Source organism: Panulirus ornatus, chromosome 8, assembly GCF_036320965.1.
Source record: "Panulirus ornatus isolate Po-2019 chromosome 8, ASM3632096v1, whole genome shotgun sequence".
NCBI lineage: Eukaryota > Metazoa > Arthropoda > Malacostraca > Decapoda > Palinuridae > Panulirus > Panulirus ornatus.
Genome location: NC_092231.1, coordinates 26,781,514 through 26,797,919, shown reverse-complemented (window position 1 = coordinate 26,797,919; position 16,406 = coordinate 26,781,514). Strand labels below are relative to the sequence as shown.

Below are 16,406 nucleotides of genomic sequence, written 5' to 3'. Positions count from 1 at the left end.
TAAAGTCCAGGGTTAGATCTAAGGATGTTGTAGCACTGCTGCTAAAGATGGAGTTGTGGGAATGTGTGTAAGGAAAGGAGGTTAGACTGATGTGAGTAAAATTGAAAGTGGATTACAAGAAGCAGGTGGTAATTAGTGTTTATACACCTAGCTATGAGAGGGAGGAGCTAAATGAGTGTGTCAACAGTTTTCATAAAACTATTCCTTGACTGAGTAAGGCAAGGCATACTTCCTCCTGCCTCATTATAATTGTCTTGCAGTAACAATAATCACTGAACATCTAATTTGGTTCATTATATATTTTTTGAAAATTGTATATTACCAAAATGACTGGGAATGCTGCTCTCAATGTAACTTTTCCCAAGAATGAAAGGATTGCCTCTGGATCAGAAACTCTAGTTTCCCTCAAATGAAACGGTTATACATCCACCTCCTCTATTTTTTCTTTTATTTCTTATTACCATGTGTCTTTTAGAAAATGCTAGATTGAATTCTATATCCTCCATATATTTTATCAACATCACTGATATCTGGTATGGTTTTGGCTGGTTCATTGCGACACACTAGTTCTTTGCTAGTTACTATCTGCACACCTGTATTCACATACACAACTTTTAGACCTATTCTCTCAGTGTTTGACATCCCTAATACACATGCATTAGTGTTGTGGGTCCTCATCTCGTTATGGCCCCTATTTCTCCTCTTCTGACTGCTTCCTTGATTTTATCTTGCTCTTGCTTTGATATATATTCTTAAGTGAACATACTAATATATCTCATAATATGCAGCTTTCTTTGCCTGCCTTAATTACCCTTTATTACAAAATTATGTCTTAAGTTTTTTCTTTATCATAGCTACGTTTTCCTCTTCTCTTTGTCAGGTCATTTCTGGGGAATGTTGCACCTCAACTACCAGATGCCTCTAGTAATATTTCTTATTTCCAACCAGTGCGACCCCTCACCTCCCAAGACTGAATCTGGCCTTTAATCAGCCCACATACCATTTCCAGACTATAGCTTGCCAGTATCTGCTTTACTGTTTCAGTAATATTCAGACATGCCAAAATAAACTATTACCTTTCAAGCATTACAAATTCATCATCATTGTCTTCAAAATGCCATCTTAGTTTCTTAATTTTTTCATCTACGTCATGAATCTTCTGTTTTCACATCTGAATTATTGCCAACAGCTTTACTTTGAAGTATTTCAAATATTCTTAGGCAGAAGTGTCATCTGGCCTCCTTCCTTTGTGCTTCTTCACCCTTGAATCATTCAAAATCATGATCTTTACCCTCCCTTACCAGCAGCCCATGCTCCAACCTTCCAGCCATTACATGCACCATTTCCTCTCTTGATGGCGATATTTCCTCTAGCGCAACACTGCTTGGGTTCCCTTATGTTAGACATATCTATCTTTACCAGTCAAGCTGATGCATTCATTCCCACCAAAGCTATCTTTGCCAATAATATTGTACCATTTTTTTTATTTAGTAAATTCTGGACATGGCATTTTATATCTATTCTACTTTGCCCTCTTTATAGTCATGCTATTTTCAGGGACTGATCCCTAGTCTCATATAGGAAAAAAGAGAGCACCTCAGGTGATTTATGATGGTTGCTGAGTTGCCTAGTTAGGCTAAAAACTGTTTCTTCCTTTTTAACTTATACTGAGGATCTATAGCATCTCTTGCTTTCCTGATGCTCTCTTGACTGTTCTTCAACACTATTTTCTGGGATGACTGAACAATAAATACAGCAATTACATTATGGAAACTCCCATGTTACTTATGGCAGTTCAACTACTACTTTTACATTAAAGAATACCTCTCCACTTCCTTCTTTACCCAAAAAGATACACTTTCTTGGCCACCATAAGTGAGTTCCTCCAAACCTGACACATCTGTAAGTGTGTGAGTTTCTGTGTATGAATGTAGGTCTGCATGTATTTATGTAAGATGCCTGCATGGAGTCATAATGCAAGCAAATAGTTACTTTCACTGAGGTTGTCTCAACATTAATGGACAGAAAGGAGTACTGGTTCACTGGGAACTTCCTGCTCTAAAGGAGTCTATTTCCCTAGTCCTGAGTGGAGTGCAGCCTCAAAGCTGCAGAAGCCCTAAAAACAGGGTCCTAGGGTTGTATTATGATAATTATCATAATAATAATAGGTAATCTGTATTTGCATACATATACATATGAGTAAAGTTCTTTGAATGTGTATGTTGAGTAGTTTAGGGTGTGACTTTTGTGCGTGCACGCATTCTTATGTTTATAAGTGCACATGTGCATGTGCATTTTAACATACAAAAAGTTGGTTGTTCTAAAACCTTAAAAAGGGTATTCACTGACTTCTGAAAAGCCTCATGTGAGGAGGTTGCAGTAGCAGTTGAATTTAAATTCAATGGCTTGAAATGCCAGCTCTGAGTGAGTTAAAGAACAAGAGGCCACACAGGGGGTGAACACCAACCAAAAATTATAGAAAGCATGCAAAAATTACAAAAATTAAGTGAACGACAAAGCCACATACAAAGCATAGGGGAAGAATATAGTACACTTGTAATATATAATACTGATGAATGTGGGAATGGCAGCGTACTTTTCCCGTTTCTAAAGATACCTGATAGCATGTCAAAAATATTGGAACTATATTCACAAGTGAGAGCAATATCTTTTTTGTTAATGACATTACCAAAGACTATACTGCTCAATAAAAAAACATATACATATATATAAATATATATACCATCAGATACCGCACAAAATCACCCCTAAGAGCAACATCAACATCAAAAAAAATAACTGTTATTGCAGGGTAGACATGTAAACAGGTACCAAACATCTTGGAGAACTACTTACCAACCCCAGAATAAGGCATGCCCGGGTAGGCTGCTGAAGGCTGCAGAGTAGCCGCCTCACCATTGGGGATAGGCTGGGCTGCCGGAGTGAAGGTGCTAGGTTAGGTTACCCTTCACCAACGTCAACAGACCTTACTGCTACTTTTTGGGAGGTAGATTAGTAGAATGTTAAAGTAACTGCTGAACTACTGAACAGCTCTTGAGCTTTTTCTGTATATCTATGTGTTTTGTAATCTGCTGAATATCCAGAATTTCAATGTTTTAATCTAAAATTCATTATACAAATTCCTACTAGTACCATAAATGTATTACCGTAATAACTATACTCAATAATATTTTCAACAGCATAAGATTACTTACTTTAAGATGAAATTTTTTTCCATTTAGTGATCTTATTCTTGTATCTGGAATCTGATTTTTCATCCTATTACACTGGCTCTTACATAGTGACTGGATGGAAGTTTGGGCCCAATTATAGTGTGAAAATTTAAACTTAGGAGACATCCCAGCACCATCTAATCAATATGTTCCTATTCAGTACACTGGACACTACTATTCACATGAAAAAAAAAAATCTGACTATTGCTCATGAAATTGAATCTAGTAGCAAAGTGTCAACGATGGCAAAATAGTGAAACAAAAAATGCACGGCAGGTGCAGCTGTGCTTACAATTTTGCAAGTCAATATGGTTATATACAAAAATAGAGATAACTATTAGTTCTCTTTAATACTACACATGTATTTAAAAATTACAGATCTTACAGTATTACATTACCAAAGAGGAATGAACACTACATTTTCCTACTGAATACAAACCTCATTAAAGAAAAACATCTACTCATGAATCTGATGTTAGTGAGAAGTTTGATATATAAAAAAAATAGTAAACATATATCTACAACACAGACCGAAAACCATATCAACATATGATATATCTAACAGTAAAATATGGATGAAAAACAACAAAAAGGTTGGTAAAGTCAAGTAAGAAAGAGAATGAGAAGCACAAGATAACATATAAGCTAACATACAGTGGATGGATGGTACAAAAATAGACAGTAACACTTTCTGTATTAAGCTAAGCAATATCTAAACATGACCAAAGGGCGAGCAAAGTGGAGGCAACGTTCACCCAGGAGGACGGCAAGCAGCGTCTGTCTACCCATGGTGAGGGCTTAACCATTACGGCAACAACTTAACAAAATATATAGTATACAGCAAGTTACTAATGGTCTAACTGGCTAAATGTAGAGGGGGAGATGGGATCTAAGCTTAAAGTCAATTTATGAGGAGCAAAAATCACGCACTTGGTTTGAATAAGCTGGTTCTACTAAAGCATTACAACTACACTATAAATGCCGTGTTTTCTGCTCCAAAGTCTTGGCTAATGTGGTGCTCAGCACGCAACCATGTTGAATGTAAGCAAATAATGTAAAGTATCTCTACATACGGTTGCGAAGCCAGGGTGACACAAATTATGAAAATAAAGAATACAAGAAATTTTTGGGGTCAAACTTTGAAAGTAGCACAACAATCCTGCTAAACATACAATATGGATTTTATTCATGTAAATAAGTTTATAATGATTTTATTTTCAGGTTCTAATGCCATAAATGATCTACATAGTGACCTACAGGTTATTAACTCACATGAAGGGGAACTGGGGAGATTTTCCTATAAAAGTCATGAAAAACAAAAACTGTTCTTAAGGGTACATATGCCAAGTATAAATAACCAGAGATATATAAATCCAATGACACATAAGTGAGGGTGTTTGCTTGCACATGTACTTCAGTAAGTATGTATAAGTATTCGTATGTGTGTTAGTGATAGGTAGTTGCATATATGCCTGTAGATGTGATATAGAAAAGTATATGAGAATTTCATTTCTGATTACTTTTTGTGCATTAAAGGGAGAGTTTTACAGTCCTGGCCTTACTCTACCTTACATTTATTTATTTGATTCATTATACTTTGTCGGTCTCCCACATTAGCAAGGTAGCACAAGGAAACAGACAAAAGAATGGCCCAACCCACCAACATACACATGTATATACATACACGTCCACACTCACACATATACATGTCTATACATTTCACCATATACATATATATACATACACAGACATATGAATATATACACATGTACATAATTCATACTTGCTGCCACCCCGCCACACATGAAATGACAACCCCCTCCCCCTGCACGCGTGCGAGGTAGCACTAGGAAAAGACAACAAAGGCCACATTCATTCACACTCAGTCTCTAGCTGTCATGTATAATGCACCAAAACCACAGCTCCCTTTCCACATACAGGCCCCACAAAACTTTTCGTGGTTTACCCCAGACGCTTCACATGCCCTGGTTAAATCCATTGACAGCATGTCGACCCCAGTATACCACGGTGTTCCAATTCACTCTATTCCTTGCACGCCTTTCACCGTCCTGCATGTACAGGCCCCAATCACTCAAAAAAATCTTTTTCACTCCAACCTTCCACCTCCAATTTGTTCTCCCACTTCTCCTCGTTCCCTCCACCTCTAACAATCTTTCCTCACTCATTCTCTCCATGTGACCAAACCATTTCAATACACCCTCTTCTGCTCTCTCAACCCCACTCTTTTTATTACCACACATCTCTCTTACAGAGCATCAGATTGGGGAAGAGCAGTGTGGTTTCAGAAGTGGTAGAGGATGTGTGGATCAGGTGTTTGCTTCGAAGAATGTATGTGAGAAATACTTAGAAAAGCAAATGGATTTGTATGTAGCATTTATGGATCTGGAGAAGGCATATGATAGAGTTGATAGAGATGCTCTGTGGAAGGTATTAAGAATATATGGTGTGGGAGGCAAGTTGTTAGAAGCAGTGAAAAGTTTTTATCGAGGATGTAAGGCATGTGTACGTGTAGGAAGAGAGGAAAGTGATTGGTTCTCAGTGAATGTAGGTTTGCGGCAGGGGTGTGTGATGTCTCCATGGTTGTTTAATTTGTTTATGGATGGGGTTGTTAGGGAGGTAAATGCAAGAGTTTTGGAAAGAGGGGCAAGTATGAAGTCTGTTGGGGATGAGAGAGCTTGGGAAGTGAGTCAGTTGTTGTTCGCTGATGATACAGCGCTGGTGGCTGATTCATGTGAGAAACTGCAGAAGCTGGTGACTGAGTTTGGTAAAGTGTGTGGAAGAAGAAAGTTAAGAGTAAATGTGAATAAGAGCAAGGTTATTAGGTACAGTAGGGTTGAGGGTCAAGTCAATTGGGAGGTGAGTTTGAATGGAGAAAAGCTGGAGGAAGTGAAGTGTTTTAGATATCTGGGAGTAGATCTGGCAGCGGATGGAACCATGGAAGCGGAAGTGGATCATAGGGTGGGGGAGGGGGCGAAAATTCTGGGGGCCTTGAAGAATGTGTGGAAGTCGAGAACATTATCTCGGAAAGCAAAAATGGGTATGTTTGAAGGAATAGTGGTTCCAACAATGTTGTATGGTTGCGAGGCGTGGGCTATGGATAGAGTTGTGCGCAGGAGGATGGATGTGCTGGAAATGAGATGTTTGAGGACAATGTGTGGTGCGAGGTGGTTTGATCGAGTAAGTAACGTAAGGGTAGGAGAGATGTGTGGAAATAAAAAAGAGCGTGGTTGAGAGAGCAGAAGAGGGTGTTTTGAAGTGGTTTGGGCACATGGAGAGAATGAGTGAGGAAAGATTGACCAAGAGGATATATGTGTCGGAGGTGGAGGGAACGAGGAGAAGAGGGAGACCAAATTGGAGGTGGAAAGATGGAGTGAAAAAGATTTTGTGTGATCGGAGCCTGAACATGCAGGAGGGTGAAAGGAGGGCAAGGAATAGAGTGAATTGGAGCGATGTGGTATACCGGGGTTGACGTGCTGTCAGTGGATTGAATCAAGGCATGTGAAGCGTCTGGGGTAAACCATGGAAAGCTGTGTAGGTGTGTATATTTGCGTGTGTGGACGTATGTATATACATGTGTATGGGGGGGGGTTGGGCCATTTCTTTCGTCTGTTTCCTTGCGCTACCTCGCAAACGCGGGAGACAGCGACAAAGTATAATAAAAAAAAAAAAAAATAATAATCTCTCTTACCCTTTCATTACTTACTCGGTCAAACCACCTCACACCACATATTGTCCTCAAACATCTCAACCATATCTATAGCTCACGCCTCGCAACCATATAAAATTGTTTGAACCACTATTCTTTCGAACATACCCATTTTTGCTTTCCAAGATACTGTTCTCGTCGTCCACACATTTTTCAACGCTCCCAGAATTTTCGCCCCCCTGCCCCACCCTGTGACTCACTTCCGTTTCTATGGTTCCATTAGCTGCCATATCCACTCCCAGATATCTAAAACAACTCACTTCCTCAAGTTTTTCTCCATTCAAACTTACCTCCCAATTGACTTGTCCTTCAACCCTACTGTACCTATTAATCTTGCTCTTATTCACATCTACTCTCAGCTTTTTTCTTTCACACACTTTACCACACTCAGTCACCAGTTTCCACAGTTTCTCACCCGAATCAGCCACCAGCGAATAACAACTGACTCTCCATTCAAACTTACCTCCCAATTGACTTGTCCCTCGACCCTACTGTTCCTAATAACCTTGCTCATATTCACATTTACTCTCAGCTTTCTTCTTTCACACACTTTACCAAACTCAGTCACCAACTTCTGCAGTTTCTCACCCGAATCAGCCAACAGCGCTGTATCATCAGCAAACAACAAATGACTCACTTCCTAAGCCCTCTCATCCACAACAGACTGCATACTTACCCCTCTCTCCAAAACTCTTGCATTACCTCCCTAACAACCCCATTCATAAATAAATTAAACAACCATGGAGACATCACACACCCCTATCGCAAACCGACATTCACTGAGAACCAATCACTTTCCTCTCTTCCTCCTCGTACACATGCCTCACATCCTTGATAAAAACTTTTCACAGCTTCTAGCAACTTGCCTCCCACACCAATACTCTTAATACCTTCCACAGAGCATCTCTATCAACTCTATCATATGCCTTCTCCAGATCCATAAATGCTACATACAAATCCATTTGTTTTTCTAAGTATTTCTCACATATATTCTGCAGAGAAAGGACCTGATCCACACATCCTCTACCACTTCTGAACCACACTGCTCCTCCCCAATCTGATGCTCTGTGCATGCTTTCACCCTCTCAATCAATACCCTCCCATATAATTTCCCAGGAATACTCAACAAACTTCTGAAACTTGAACACTCACCTTTATCCCCTTTGCCTTTGTACAATGGCACTATGCATGCATTCCGCCAATCCTCAGGCACTTCACTATGAGCCGTACATACTCAACAAACCTCTGAAACTTGAACACTTACCTTTATCCCCTTTGCCTTTGTACAATGGCACTATGCATGCATTCCGCCAATCCTCACGCACTTCACTATGAGCCATACATACATTGAATATCTTCACCAACCAGTCAACAACAGTCACCACCTTTTTCATTAAATTCCACTGCAATACCTTCCAAACCTGTTGCCTTGCCGGCTTACATCTTCCGCAAAGCTTTCACTACCTCTTCTCTGTTCACCAAATCATTCTCCCTGACCCTCTCACTTCGCACACCACCTCGACCAAAACACCTTATATCTGCCACTCTATCATTTAACACATTTAACAAACCTTCAAAATACTCATTCCATCTCCTTCTCACATCACCACTGCTTGTTATTACCTCCCCATTAGCCCCCTTCACCTATGACCCCATTTGTTCTCTTGTCTTACGCTTACCTCCTTCCAAAACATCTTTTTATCCTCCCTAAATTTAATGATACTTTCTCACCCCAACTCTCATTTGCCCTCTTTTTCACCTATTGCACCTTTCTTATGACTTCTACCATATATTCTTTCTTTCTTTTAAACTATTCGCCATTTCCCGCGTTAGCGAGGGGCACGTTAAGAACAGAGGACTGGGCCTTTGTGGAATATCCTCACCTGGCCCCCCCCCCCTCTGTTCCTTCTTTTGGAAAATTAAAAAAAACGAGAGGGGAGGATTTCCAGCCCCCTGCTCCCTCCCCTTTTAGTCGCCTTCTACGACACGCAGGGAATACGTGGGAAGTATTCTTAATCCCCTATCCCCAGGTATATATATATATATATATATATATATATATATATATATATATATATATATATATATATATATATATGTATTAAAAAAAAAAAAAAAAAAAAATATATATATATATATATATATATATATATATATATATATATATATATATATCATTTTTTGTACATATTTGCTATTTCCCTCAGTGAAGTAGTGTTATGAACAGAGGACTGAGCCTTAGAGGGAATATCCTCACTTGGCCCCCTTCTCTGTTCCTTCTATTGGAAAATTAAAAAGAAATGGGAGGGGGAGGATTTCCAGCCCCCCCACTCCCCCTTTCAGTTGCCTTTTACGACATGCAGAGAATACATGGGAAGTCTTCTTTCTCCTCTATCCCCTGGGATATATATATCTTCAGTTAATAAGTAATTTTCCCATACATACAGTATGACATGTTTCGTGAAGACAATCCACCTCATCAGATGCCAGTGCTTAACAAAGTTCCTTAAATCCCAACATCACACTTGGTTCCTGCCACACAGCACCAATCTATCTAAGCTGGGCCTAGATAGATTGTTATCTGGTTATATGGTTGCAAGGCATGTGCTATACAGGTGCAGAGGAGGGTGGATGTGTTGGAAATGAAATGTTTGAGGACAATATGTGGTGTGAGGTGGTTTGATTGAGTAAGTAATGAAAGGGTACGCGAGTGTGTGGGAACAAAAAGAGTGCGGTTGAGAGAGCAGAAGGGGGAGTGTTGAAATGGTTTGGGCACTTGGAGAGAATGAGTGAAGAAAGACTGACAAAGAGGAAAAAGTGTGGTGTGATCTGGTTTGATCGAGTAAGTAATGAAAGGTTAAGAGAGATGTGTGGTAATAAAAAGAATGTGGTGAAGAGAGCAGAAGAGGGTGCATTAAAATGGTATGGACATATGGAGAAAATGAGTGAGGAAAGATTGACAAAGAGGATATATGTGTCAGAGGTGGAAGGAACAAAGAGAAGCAAGAGACCAAACAGGAGGTGAAAGGATGGAGTGAAAAGGATTTTGAGCTATTAGGGCCTGAACCTGCAGGAGGGTGAAAGGCGTGCAAGGAATAGAGTCAATTGGAATGATGTGGTATACCATAGTCGGCATGTGAAGTGTCTGGGGTAAACCATGGAAAGTTTTGTGGAGCTAGCTGTGGAGAGGGAGCTGCTGTTTCGGTGCATTGCACATGATAGCTAGAGACTGAGTGTGAACGAATGTGGCCTTTGTTGTCTTTTCCTAGCGCTACCTCACTCTCGTGCTAGGGGAGGGGGGGTGTCATTTCATGTGTGGGGAGTGGCGACGGAAATTGCTGAGGGCAGCAAGTACATGTACATGTGTATATATGTGTTTGTCTGTGTTTGTATATGTATGTATACAATGAAATGTATGAATATATGTATGAAAGGTATGTATATGTGCGTGTGTGTATATACAAGTGTATGTGGGTGGGTAGGACTATTCTTTCGTCTGTTTCCTTGTGCTACCTTGCTGACGCAGGAGACAGTGACAAAGTATAATAAATAATAAATATAAAATATATTCCTATGAGTCCGCAGGGAAAATGAAACACGATAAGTTCCCAAATGCACTTTCGTGTAGTAATCACGGCTTCATGGGAGATACATGAAAGAAATATAAGTCAGTTGATATACAATGAAGAGACGTAGCTAGGACGCCATTTGGTAAACAATAGAAGGAACAGAGGAGGGGGCCAAGGGAGATTTCTTTTTTCCTCTTAAGCTCAGTACTCTGTTGTTGATGTTACCTCACTAAAGCGGGAAATGGCGAATGTGCATGAGTCTTGGACAATCACTTGTTAATAAAAGGCGTCCTAGCTACATCTCTTTGTTGTAAATCAACTGACTTATATTCCTTTCTTGTATCTCCCTTGATGATATGATTATAACACGAAAGTGTAATATACACTATCCCTGGGGAATGGGAAAAAGAATACTTTCCACGTACTCCCTACATTTCATAGATGGCAACTAAAAGGGGTGGGAGTGGGGGCTGGAATTACTGCTCTCCAGTTTCTAATTTTTGAAAAAAAAAGGTACAGAGAAAGGGGCCAAGTGAAGATTTTTGGCTCTAAGGCTCAGTCCTCTGTTCTTGACGCGACTAACGAGGGAAATGGTGAATGTATGGCGAAACTATATATATATATATATATATATATATATATATATATATATATATATATATATATATATCCCTGGAGATAGGGGAGAAAGAATACTTCCCATGTATTTCCCGCGTGTCGTAGAGGGCGACTAAAGGGACGGGAGCGGGAGGCTAGAAACCCTCTCCTCCTTGTATTTAACTTTCTAATAGTGAAAACAGAAGAGGAGTCATGCGGGGAGTGATCATCCTCCACAAAGGCTCAAATTGGGGTGTCTAAATGTGTGTGGATGTAACCAAGATGAGAAAAAAGGATAGATAGGTAGTATGTTTAAGGAAAGGAACCTAGATGTTTTGGCTCTGAGTGAAACGAAGCTCAAGGGTAAAGGGGAAGAGTGGTTTGGGAATGTCTTGGGAGTAAAGTCAGGGTCGGTGAGAGGACAAGAGCAAAGGAAGGAGTAGTATTACTCCTGAAGCAGGAGGTATGGGAGTATGTGATAGAGTGTAAGAGTGATATGGGTAAAAACTGAAAGTGAATGGAGAGAGATGGGTGATTATTGGTGCCTATGCACCTGGTCATGAGAAAAAGATCATGAGAGGCAAGTGTTTTGGGAGTAGATGAGTGAGTGTATTAGCAGCTTTCATGTACGAGACCGGGTTATAGTGATGGGTGATTTGCATGCAAAGGTGAGTATTGTGGCAGTTTAGGGTATAATTGGTGTACATAGGGTGTTCAGTGTTGTAAATGGAAATGGTGGAGAGCTTGGAGATTTGTGAGCTGAAAAAGGAGTGGTGATTGGGAATACCTACTTTAAAAAGAGAGATATACATAAGTATATGTAAGTAGGATAGATGGCCAGTGAGCGTTACTGGATTACGTGTTAATTGATAGGTGCATGAAAGAGACTTTTGGATGGTAATGTGCTGAGAGGGGCAACTAGAGGTATGTCTGATCTTTATCTTGTGGAGGCGAAGGTGAAGATTTGTAGAGGTTTTCAGAAAAGAAGAATGTTGGTAGGAAGAGAGGCGTTTGAATAATTTTAGCAGGGAAATAGTGCAAATAACTGGGAGATGTATAAAAGAAAGAGGCAGGTGGTCAAGAGAAAGGTACAAGAGGTGAAAAAGAGGGCAAACGAGAGTTGGGGTGAGACTATCATTAAATTCTAGGGATGATAAAAAGATGTTTTGGAAGGAGGAAAATAAAGTGCATAATACAAGAGAACAAATGGGAACATCGGTGAAGGGGGCTAATGGGGAGGTGATAACAAGTAGTGGTGAAGTGAGGAGATGGGTTGAGCATTTTGAAAGCTTGTTGAATGTGTTTGATGATAGAGTGGCAGATATAGGGTGTTTTGGTCGAGGTGGTGTGTGAAGTGAGAGGGTCAGAGAATGGTTTGGTAAAGAGAGAAGAGGTACTGAAAGCTTTGCTGAAGATGAAAGCCGGCAAGGCAGCGGGTTTGGCTGGTATTGCAGAGGAATTTATTAAAAAATGGGGTGATTGTTGTTGATTGGTTGGTAAGGATATTCAGTGTATGTATGGATCATGGTGAAGTGCCTGAGGATTGACAGAATGCATGTATAGAGCCAATGTACAAAGGCAAAGGGGATAAAGGTGAGTGTTCAAATTAAAGAGGCATAAGCTTGTTGAGTATTCCTGGGAAATTATATGGGAGGGTATCGATTGAGAGGATAAAGGCATGTACAGAGCATCAGATTGGAGAAAAGAGGTATGGTTTTAGAAGTGGTATAGGATGTGTGGATCTGGTGTTTGCTTTGAAAAATGTGTGTGAGAAATACTTGGAAAAACAGATGGATCTGTGTGTAGTATCTATGATTTTAGAGAAGATATACACTAGGGTTGATAGAGATGCTTTGTGGAAGGTTTTAAAAGTATATGGTGAGGGAGGTGAGTTGCTAGAAGCAGTGAAAAGTTTTTACCAAGGAAATAAGGTATGTGTAGAAGTAGATAGATAGGAGAGTGAATGCTTCCCAGTGAATGTCGGTGTGTGGCAGGGGTTCGTGATGTCTTAATGGTTGTTTAATCTGTTTATGGATGGGATGGCTAGGGACGCAAATGCAAGAGTTTTGGAGAGAGGGGCAAGTATGCAGTTTGTTGTGGATGGGGATATCACACGCCCCTGCTGCGATATATATATATATATATATATATATATATATATATATATATATATATATATATATATATATACATATATATATATATATATATATATATATATATATATATATATATATATATATATATATATATATATATATATATATATTTTTTTTTTTTTTTTTTTTTTTTGCTTTGTCGCTGTCTCCCGCGTTTGCGAGGTAGCGCAAGGAAACAGACGAAAGAAATGGCCCAACCCACCCCCATACACATGTATATACATACGTCCACACACGCAAATATACATACCTACACAGCTTTCCATGGTTTACCCCAGACGCTTCACATGCCCTGATTCAATCCACTGACAGCACGTCAACCCCGGTATACCACATCGCTCCAATTCACTCTATTCCTTGCCCTCCTTTCACCCTCCTGCATGTTCAGGCCCCGATCACACAAAATCTTTTTCACTCCATCTTTCCACCTCCAATTTGGTCTCCCTCTTCTCCTCGTTCCCTCCACCTCCGACACATATATTCTCTTAGTCAATCTTTCCTCACTCATTCTCTCCATGTGCCCAAACCATTTCAAAACACCCTCTTCTGCTCTCTCAACCACGCTCTTTTATTTCCACACATCTCTCTTACCCTTACGTTACTTACTCGATCAAACCACCTCACACCACACATTGTCCTCAAACATCTCATTTCCAGCACATCCATCCTCCTGCGCACAACTCTATCCATAGCCCACGCCTCGCAACCATACAACATTGTTGGAACCACTATTCCTTCAAACATACCCATTTTTGCTTTCCGAGATAATGTTCTCGACTTCCACACATTCTTCAAGGCTCCCAGAATTTTCGCCCCCTCCCCCACCCTATGATCCACTTCCGCTTCCATGGTTCCATCCGCTGCCAGATCCACTCCCAGATATCTAAAACACTTCACTTCCTCCAGTTTTTCTCCATTCAAACTCACCTCCCAATTGACTTGACCCTCAACCCTACTGTACCTAATAACCTTGCTCTTATTCACATTTACTCTTAACTTTCTTCTTTCACACACTTTACCAAACTCAGTCACCAGCTTCTGCAGTTTCTCACATGAATCAGCCACCAGCGCTGTATCATCAGCGAACAACAACTGACTCACTTCCCAAGCTCTCTCATCCCCAACAGACTTCATACTTGCCCCTCTTTCCAAAACTCTTGCATTCACCTCCCTAAAAACCCCATCCATAAACAAATTAAACAACCATGGAGACATCACACACCCCTGCCGCAAACCTACATTCACTGAGAACCAATCACTTTCCTCTCTTCCTACACGTACACATGCCTTACATCCTCGATAAAAACTTTTCACTGCTTCTAACAACTTGCCTCCCACACCATAAATTCTTAATACCTTCCACAGAGCATCTCTATCAACTCTATCATATGCCTTCTCCAGATCCATAAATGCTACATACAAATCCATTTGCTTTTCTAAGTATTTCTCACATACATTCTTCAAAGCAAACACCTGATCCACACATCCTCTACCACTTCTGAAACCACACTGCTCTTCCCCAATCTGATGCTCTGTACATTCCTTCACCCTCTCAATCAATACCCTCCCATATAATTTCCCAGGAATACTCAACAAACTTATACCTCTGTAATTTGAGTACTCATTCTTATCCCCTTTGCCTTTGTACAATGGCACTATGCAAGCATTCCGCCAATCCTCAGGCACCTCACCATGAAAGAAGAAAGTTAAGAGTAAATGTGAATAAGAGCAAGGTTATTAGGTACAGTAGGGTTGAGGGTCAAGTCAATTGGGAGGTGAGTTTGAATGGAGAAAAACTGGAGGAAGTGAAGTGTTTTAGATATCTGGGAGTGGATCTGGCAGAGGATGGAACCATGGAAGCGGAAGTGGATCATAGGGTGGGGGAGGGGGCGAAAATTCTGGGAGCCTTGAAGAATGTGTGGAAGTCGAGATTATCTCGGAAAGCAAAAATGGGTATGTTTGAAGGAATAGTGGTTCCAACAATGTTGTATGGTTGCGAGGCGTGGACTATGGATAGAGTTGTGCGCAGGAGGATGGATGTGCTGGAAATGAGATGTTTGAGGACAATGTGTGGTGTGAGGTGGTTTGATCGAGTAAGTAACGTAAGGGTAAGAAAGATGTGTGGAAATAAAAAGAGCGTGGTTGAGAGAGCAGAAGAGGGTGTTTTGAAATGGTTTGGTCACATGGAGAGAATGAGTGAGGAAAGATTGACCAAGAGGATATACGTGTCGGAGGTGGAGGGAACGAGGAGAAGAGGGAGACCAAATTGGAGGTGGAAAGATGGAGTGAAAAAGATTTTGTGTGATCGGGGCCTGAACATGCAGGAGGGTGAAAGGAGGGCAAGGAATAGAGTGAATTGGAGCGATGTGGTATACCGGGGTTGACGTGCTGTCAGTGGATTGAATCAAGGCATGTGAAGCGTCTGGGGTGAACCATGGAAAGCTGTGTAGGTATGTATATTTGCGTGTGTGGACGTATGTATATACATGTGTATGGGGGGTGGGTTGGGCCATTTCTTTCGTCTGTTTCCTTGCGCTACCTCGCAAACGCGGGAGACAGCGACAAAAAAAAAAAAAAAAAAAAAAAAAAAAATATATATATATATATATATATATATATATATATATATATATATATATATATATATATATATATATATATATATTCCTATGAGTCCACCGGGAAAATGAAACACGATAAGTTCCCAAGTGCACTTTCATGTAATACTCACATCATCAGGGGAGATACAAGAAAGAAATGTATGTCAGCTGATATACAACGAAGAGACGTAGCTAGGACGCCATTTGGTAAACACGTGATTGTCCAAGGCAATCACAGTCTGTCTTGGACAATCACATAATTTTTGCATGTTAATTTCAAAATTCTCAAATTCTGAAAGGTTTAGGTCCCAAAGAATCCAAATTCTGCAGGTTAGTCAGTGTATGTATATTACCAGTCCCCGCGTCAACGAGTTTTCTCCTAACTTGGCGTGCATGAGATTTCACCAGAATGCCAGCATGAGGTTTAACAGGAGCTAAAATTCACCATTGTTGAGGCTGCATCATTAAAGGTACAGTCTCGCCAAAGAACTTGTTACCATAAAGAGTCTACATTTCCCTGC

At 40.2% G+C, this 16,406-nt stretch overlaps 1 protein-coding gene across 18 annotated transcripts in view; it reads right to left on the bottom strand.

Moving 5' to 3' along the window:
* Positions 1-16,406, bottom strand: part of LOC139749872 (CUGBP Elav-like family member 4) — a 1,199,110-nt gene that overhangs the window by 110,176 nt on the left and 1,072,528 nt on the right. For all 18 annotated transcript variants that reach the window (XM_071664229.1, XM_071664237.1, XM_071664228.1 and 15 more), the window contains one exon: positions 2,857-2,934. In XM_071664229.1, coding sequence (XP_071520330.1) covers positions 2,857-2,934 — 78 coding nt within the window. The remainder of the gene's footprint in view (positions 1-2,856; positions 2,935-16,406) is intronic.